This window comes from Parasteatoda tepidariorum, chromosome 10 (genome assembly GCF_043381705.1).
Source record: "Parasteatoda tepidariorum isolate YZ-2023 chromosome 10, CAS_Ptep_4.0, whole genome shotgun sequence".
Taxonomy (NCBI): domain Eukaryota; kingdom Metazoa; phylum Arthropoda; class Arachnida; order Araneae; family Theridiidae; genus Parasteatoda; species Parasteatoda tepidariorum.
The window spans coordinates 12,311,132-12,319,608 of NC_092213.1; the positions used below are offsets into that span (position 1 = coordinate 12,311,132).

The 8,477-nt window shown below is 28.2% G+C and overlaps 1 protein-coding gene across 4 annotated transcripts in view; it reads left to right on the top strand.

Annotated features, from left to right (window-relative positions):
• The window catches only part of LOC107436995 (myelin expression factor 2), a 41,693-nt gene extending 33,543 nt beyond the window's left edge, over positions 1–8,150 (top strand). For all 4 annotated transcript variants that reach the window (XM_071187146.1, XM_043044100.2, XM_071187147.1 and 1 more), the window contains exons 12-14: positions 2,900–2,951; positions 4,988–5,071; positions 7,755–8,150. In XM_071187146.1, the coding sequence (XP_071043247.1) occupies positions 2,900–2,951; positions 4,988–5,071; positions 7,755–7,810 (192 nt within the window). In that variant the 3' untranslated portion in view covers positions 7,811–8,150. The remainder of the gene's footprint in view (positions 1–2,899; positions 2,952–4,987; positions 5,072–7,754) is intronic.
• The last annotated feature ends 327 nt before the right edge of the window (positions 8,151–8,477 follow it).

The following is an 8,477-nucleotide window of genomic DNA, read 5'->3' on the forward strand; positions in this document are numbered from 1 at the left end:
GTATTTTGGCACAGTTATAAGTGCCAATTTTTTATTAATGTTTTAAAAAATGGTTCTGCGAGTTGGGTGCTCATGTTATTTCTGTTGTGAAACGAGAAATTCAGACCAAACACATCTAAATTGTAATGTAAAGCTCAATTTAGAAGTGTCTGGTGTGGTTTTGTTGCAAATATATCAGCTAGTGAGGTTTTTATTTGATCAATTTTAGATTATTTTAATTTTTATAAGAATTGGATTGTGTTCAGCTTGAACATGTGCTGGTTGTAAATTGTATTTAAGTATTCCTTTACAAGTGGTATTTGTGATTCTGTATGAAATAATGATACTTTGGATTATTTTTGCTGTTTTTCATACACCTTATCTGTTGAAATAATTTCTGATTGATTATAGAAGATGATAAAAATTGTGATCCAAGAAAGAGGTGGATTTGAGGAAAAAATGTATTGAACTGTTTATATATTCTCAATTTTTAGCGTGATAGTGTCATGCAAGACGTGCGACGTAAATTGGTGGACAATTTATTTTCAATCTGCTGAAATTGGCTTCATTCAAAGTTATTGGCTTTTAGGACTTCAAGTAAAATATTTCATCAGTGTTGGTTACTGGAATTATTCCAAGTTTGTTTCAGTTTTCTAATAAATGTAAGTTTTGTGAAAAAAAAATTACTTGGGCTGAGAAATAAGAGAATTGAAATTTGGATGTTAACTATTGAAACCTGTTTCATATTTTGGACTCTAAATCTTTCATTATCACATTCCTTTTTTAGTGCATAGGAGTATTCATCACAGCTGAAACTAAAAAAAAACTAAAATTTATCCTCATAATAATCCGGTTGTTTAAATTTTTTTTTTTTAATAAATTATGTGTTTTTTTTTTTTTTTAATATTTTTTTTAGAAGCTGTTTAAATCCTTGTGAAGTTCTTTTTTTGTTCACAAATCACTCAGTTGTTACTTTGGAAAGTTAATGTTGTAATAGCTTTTAAGTTATTGTACAGTCAGCAAAAAAAAAAAGATATCACCCTGAATAAATTTTGTTCTAATGATCGGATTTTCACGATCTAAGTGTCAATCTTAATGGCTCCCGGGGGTGACCTCAAATATGCTAATTAATTAGTGCTAACTATTAAATAAGTTACGAAATCAGACACAAAAACGTACTTTCTCTGAATAAACATGTATTNTGATTTCGTAACTTAATTAATAGTTAGCACTAATTAATTAGCATATTTGAGGTCACCCCCGGGAACCATTAAGATTGACACTTAGATCGTGAAAATCCGATCATTAGAACAAAAGTTATTCAGGGTGATATCTTTTTTTTTTTGCTGACTGTACTACCCCTTGTAATTCTAAAATAATTTTATTAATAGATGAACGTAATATTAGTATTTTTTTTATTTATTATTCTAAAAAACAGCAAAATAGACCAAAAAGTAGACATTTTTAAATTGTTTTCACGTGAAGGCCAAAAATGGACTCGACTTAGTACTTCACAGGAAAGAAATGCTTTTATCTGTTAACTTTGTTACCAGTTTATTCTGTGAAATATTTACTACTATGCTTCATCCAGGTGTGCACAGAACTGGAAGATAACTGAGAAAAAATCTGTTCCTAAGGTGTTGGTATTATAATAAATTTCTTTTTAAATTGTTTATTTTCAACCCTAGTTCAAAGTTCAAAAGTTTTGTAATATTCAAATTAGAATAAAGTATAACTGAATAATTATAAAGTTTATGGCACTGTTTACAAATTCAATAAAATAAATCTGCGGAAAAGTCTGTGAATATTTTCTTAGTATTTGTGGCGCCCTTGGTAGTTCTTTGAAATAAGGTTATTAGCACATTTTAAGAACATTGTAAGTATCAGTTTAAATTATTTTGATAATGTAAATTTATGTGAACTTTTAAGTAAAAAAATTATATTTCAAATGGGAATTGAATATTGATTTAAAACAATACTCTCTTATATAGATTAAAATATAGGTTTAGTATTTTAATAATAACAGACGGGGACTATTTACAGACTCCACCACTTTGCCTTTTGTGCTAATCATAAAGCTTTGCTCGGCAAGTTTTGAACAAAATAGGGAAGTAATGAACCTAAATTATTACTGTCTATGCTTAAGTCTTCTTTAGACATTGATCAAATTGAGAATGTTGTTATTGTTAAAGCATTCTTGTCTAGTGTCGCTTGTGTGGCGTGTTTTTCTCATGTGGCATGTGAAAGTGAATGTTATTTCAAGTAATATAGTACAGTATACTTTCAATATCTCAAACTTCAATATTTCAAAAACTCAGTTATGTCAAAAGAATATTTTTCTCCTTGGCATTATATAGCCACTTAATGTTAATTTGAATTCCTATGTTGAAGAGTTTCTTCTCAAAACCGTGTTTTGTCAAAAAAATTTCGAAAAAAATTATGAATTTTTTCGGAAAAATCACATTGTAAGTTTGCAAACCAATTATTTTCTATTTAATACATATTTATTTTCCTCTTACTTGTAAAAATAAAATTACTATTATTGCATTTAGACTTATTGTCAACTATCATTACATACATATTTATTATTAGTTATAATTATATTTCATGACTCTACTTTTTAGATTAATATTTTAAAATATAACTTTTAGAACATATTGAGTTTTAAATTTGTTATCTCGAAAGCTTGCTGTCTTGAAATTTTTTTACCATCCCTTCAACTTTGAGATATCGACGGTATACTGCATGCCTTTTTTCCTCAAACTATTTACAGAAAACATTGCTAAAGGTTTATTTATTTATTTATTTATTTTTTTAAAATTAGTTAAAATTTTCTAAATTTCTAAAATTTTATTTATTTAATAGTTTTTAAATTTCTTTTGTTTAAATGATACTAATGTGTAATATTTATTTTTTGTAGTTGCCAAGTACCTTCAGTTGGCAGAGTCTCAAAGACAGATTCCGTGATATAGGTATGGTTTACATTACAGTCGAACTTTGATAATTCAAAGTGCAAGGGCTAATGCAAAACTTTGAATTATCCAAGAAATTTTTTTGTCGCCTTTCACTACACATAGACTTGAAGAGAATTCCATTTATTTCCTTAAGTCCGTCTAACCATCCGGAGCTTGCTTTGAAGTTGTTGTTTCTTAAGCTGTCAGTAAATTCTTCCGCTTTTGCTCGAACAAGAGTTTGAATGAGAGGGATACTTTTGTCCCGCGCTTGCTTAAATCACTTGAAGACGCACTCAACCACATCGGGTTCTCTAGCTCGTCTGCGATTTCGATTAGTTTTCAAAATATTTTCTTTATCTTTCAAAAGGTCGAAAGAGTGCTACGTGCTATTCCATACTTTTTTTTGCAATGATGCATTTCTTCTTTACACTCTTTTTCTACTTCACGAATCGCAGCAACTTTTTCATCGAAAGAGAAGGTTTTATACAGGGCACTGGGCTTACTCAACAGCATGCTTTCACTGAATTCGCACCACAAAAGCTAAAATTATGGTGAAGAAAACTAAAATGCTGGTTTCTAACGAATTGCAACATGTGCCATTTATGATTTATCGCATTGGCGAAAGTATATCATGCGTCACTTACAAGGAAGAGGCGGGGACCACCCGTATCTAAGGACAGGTACGGGTGGTTTAGATATCATCCCCCCTTTATCCCTTTTTGTTTCCTAGAACAGATAAAAATGTTCTGTTCCCTAAAAATTTTTCCATAATGGCTGAAAATAACTGCATTAAATCTAGATTTTGCCATTTTTGAAAGGGTAAAAAATTTGAACTAAAGAAGTTAGACTTCGAAATAACCAAGATTTTGTTGCATTAACTGAATATTTAGGTTTCAAGGGACCAACAAAAAACTTCAAATTATCCACGAATTCGAATTAAAGACTTTCAAATTATTCAAAATTTTAATAAAAGAGTTCGTTTGTGTCTAAGTTGCTTAATTAGATTAATTTTAGGTATGACGGACTTACACAAACCATTAAATGTTAAACATATATAAAAAATAGTTCGCGGTTAACACTCATATTTAATATTTTATGCCTTATGTATGTAATATGCATGAAAAATCTGAAACAATTAACAATATGACAATTTATTTTTTATATATGTTTTTTAATTTTTTATTGTGCATTACTTCTCAATTGAAAACTTTTACTCATCGTAAAATGTTATATTAAGTATGACAATTTCTATGAAAGCTATTTTGGAACCAAAGCTATTTTGGTACCAAAGCTATTTTGTAAGCTGTTTTGGAACCAAAATATTCTTTGAAAAATCTGGCTTTTTTTGCATAAAGCATTTTGTTTAAAAAATGTATACACATTACTCCTTCTTGTTCAGCAATTTAATATAAATATTCAGTTGCATAACAGCAAACTATCTCTGTTAATCACTTTCTTCTATGAATAAACCTTTTAGTTGAGCAATTGCTGTACATCGTTGGAATCTTGAGCATAAATTTGATTTCACCAATGCCAAAATTATTTCCACCTCAATCACATCAGCTCGTTTTGATGCCCTGGAATTTTGTTTTATTCATATGAATGCTTATTCCCTTGTTAACAACATAAGTTTTTCACTACCTCTGCTTGGCGTGCAAATAAATAAAATTTTAACAAAAATTTATTTTACCACAATTTGTCCCTCTTGTCCTCTTGTAGGTTTTTTGCTTTGTTTTTCAAAATATTTTTTCTCTCTTAGCTACTGTAGTTTTTCTAGTTTTGTTTCTACTCACTCATGTTTGGCAAGTCTTGCAAATGGACGCCGCTTTTTGAGCCCTTGAATCATGCCGACTTGCTTGATTTTATGCAATTTTTATTATGAAAAAAAATTTTTAGTGTAAATTTCTCACATAAAGTACAACTTGTAAAGTTTAATGATATATTTTTTTTAGTTGCAATGATGTGTAATTGTTTGTACATAAAATGAAAATTCTATTTAAAGTCTAAATTACATTGTGTTATATATATGTATAATTTATGTATTTCGGTGTTAGGTGATGTGAGGTATGCTGAGTTGAAAGGCCAAGGTAATGCCATAATACGCTTCACTAATATGCAGGATGCTCAACGTGCTGTCGGTATCCTTTTTACTGTTGTGTGTGTATCTGCATAATATAGGGTTGGCATTTTGTCTGTAAGAAACCTATTTCTTTCACGAAGTTAGAAGAAACTGGACAAAATGAAAAAATTTACATAGCTGCAAACTCTACTGGATTTTGCCGTTTTCTTTTGGTCTACTAGTTTAATAAAAATTCTCCTGGTCTTTAAACATTTTTGAAAATTCTCTGAAAGTAAGTTTCCTTGAAAATATCCCTATTGAAATAGAAATTTTGCACAGATTATTGCTTGCTTGAATATTTAAATATATGTTACTAATACATAAGCGATTCTCATTTATAAAAATCAGTTTAAAAATTCTTTTTGTCCTAAATTTTTGAGTTAATGTAGAACTTCCTTTTTGAATTAATTAAAATCTTTTACCTATCTTTGATGAATTAAATGCTTATTACTTTTCAAAATTATGAGTAAACATAATACATAACACTAGTGGCCTGCACAATCTTATATGGTTTGCTTCGCAAACCAAGCACGCTTCACTCGCTGCTAACTTACGTACATTGCAAATGCACAAAATTCTAAGAATTCAAAACAGTCATTCAAATCCATATAATTTTTGTTTAAAAAGAATTACATCTTTTTAGTAAATACTAAGTCATTAAAATAAATTTGAATAGTAAATGACGTGTAATTCGTTAAACCTATTAGAAATGTGCCATAGTATAAAATCTTAAAGCGTAACAGCTCGACTGAGACTCATTTTTCAATGAATAACTAATAACAATAATAAAACAAATAAATTCGTGATATAAATCAAAAATCGTCAAATAAATTCGTAATATATAAATTCGTGAAAAAAAGCGCTTTCGACAAAATACTAAAATAGAGATCTATCGATAAAGACTACTCACTTCTCCCTAGCTTAAGGTTATTTCAGTTTCCATTTTTAAATGCGCTATATGTTGAGCCACCTCAGCTATATTTGGCATGTGACATTTTTAGCGGCAATCGTTGGTCGATCTTCTAGTGTTGCCATTCGGGGAGTTGTAATGAGGCTTTTTTTTGTCGCTGTGTAAGAGAAATATATATTTAGATTGCAAGTTCATTTAATGTTAATCATAACTGGAAAATATTGCTGTTTTTCTCTTTTGATGAATATGAAAATCCCTAAAATTCCCTATGTGTAAAATATTTAGTACATTTTGCAACAATTATCATGAAATTTGTAGTATGTCGTAAAATCTACTGAATTTTTACTTATCAATGTTGGCAGCTATGTGTTTAGTATTTAGTATTATTGAAATAGTTTAAAATTATAATACATTTTCTGGTACTAAATAAATTTTTTTAAAGTTTTTTAAATCAACACTTTTAAAAAAAATCTTCCTATTATTCGTTTTTATTTTTTTTTATCGAATTTTAAATTCTAATATTTAAGTGTCAGTTTGAGTATTCCTAGTTAACTGCATTTTAAAAAATTAGTAAATTATTTATAATTAGAAATTTAATGTGTGACTTTTAGTAGTATGTATGGTTAGTTAGTGATTTAATTTAATAGTGTTAATAAAGTTTTTATGATAGATTATACTTATACTATACTTACGTAATGTTAAATATTGAAGGACTACAAATAATTTAATTTTTAAAGAAATTAGAGTTTACTTAAAGAATGCCATTTGTCCAGTGTAATGCTGACAATATGATATTTTCTGCTTTTATCCCAGAATTATTGCCAGAAATTTTCTTTCTTGCTATTTCTAAAATATACAAAAATTTCACTAACATTTTTCTAACTGCAGAATAATGAGGCATGTCATTTTTCTGTGGAATTCTGCTATTTTTCTCTTGTTTTCTATCTTAAACTTATGAAATTTTTGCAATTTTAGAATTATTTTCTAAAACTGGGGAACAATCCACAATTTGTAAAAAATATTATTCTAATATCTTATTCTATCGAATATGATTGTTTCTGAATATTTAGAACTCTTGATATTTGAAAGATGACAAAAAAAAGTCATTTTTCCTAGGATTAAGTTTAAAAGTGGTAAATTGAGGCCATATACTTATTTGCAGAGAATGAAATCAAACCTTGTATGATGGAGATTTAGTTTATATTTTAAAAATTTGAATTGATCTCTGAGAACAGTTTATGTCCAGAGTACAAACTGATACTTTACAAGCTGCTTTGTTTTAAAAAAATTTAGTTGCATTCCAAATTAGTAAAACAAATTGCAATTTCCTAGGGATTATTAAATTTTCAAACTAGTTTTTGGCACGAAAATATACTAAATTGAAAGTTCAATAAGTTATGATATTTTGAAACAGTAAAATCTTGTCATGTTAGGTGAAATTTCTCCTTTATATACAAAATGTTTATACAAAAAAAATTTTTTTTTTTTTTTTTTAAAATTTAATTTATATTTTGTTTGATGTAATAATTTCATTTAATTGCAATAGTTATCATAGCTTTTTTAATTTTAATAGTTATCATCTGAATTTTTGTTATTCTGCAACTTTTTTTTTCCAAAAATTTTCGTGGCAGATGAAAGTGTTTTGAAAGTCTATTAAATGGATCTGTATTTCATTTTTTGTTGTTGAGATGTTCTTATATCAGTCTTAGAAATTAAATAACCTCAATGCGATATATTATGTGATACACCATTTCATGTGTCTGTCATTGTTTTCCTTAGCTCAGTTTCCTAGATCTTATGAACGGATATCGAATGGATGGAAGAGCGATTCAAGTTCGCTTCTATTAAGCACGTTCCTCATGTTGTCATCATTCCCATTTTCTTCATTTTTGGATCATTATTTTTACGCATAAGAAACACTGCTGGTGTACTTTTTAAATATGAAGATCTCAACTGTAGTACTTTTAACTTTCACTCATGTGAATTCCTCCCATTCTTATCATATTGAGGCATTTAGTAATCAATGTGTCTGCATATGAAGTTAATAAGTTATTCAGATTGATATTTAAATTAAAATCTTTTTTTTCTGCTGACAAAAATATGGTGAATCCATAATTGAAATGCTGTATAAAATATTGTAATTAAAATTCTCAAGAAAAAGTAAATAAATTTCTTTTGTTGGTTAAAAGTTGTTTTTATTTATAACATACTGTCAAACCCTCTTGAGAATTTTTTTCTTTCTTTTCTAAGAAACATTTCGCCAACTCAAAGAGCTTTCAAAGTGTTCTAAATTTGTAGGCTAATAAAAAAAAAATATGTATTATGAGTTAAATATGCTAAAATACTTTTTTGCATTATATATCACATATTTTAGGCCTTACTTTCTGGGATTTAGATACAGTCAAACCCCGCTATAGTGAACACGGTTTATAGTGAACTCCCGGATATAGTGAACGAAATGTTAGGTCCCGTGCCTTGCTATACACGTATAATGTTATTTTTTGTGGATATAGTA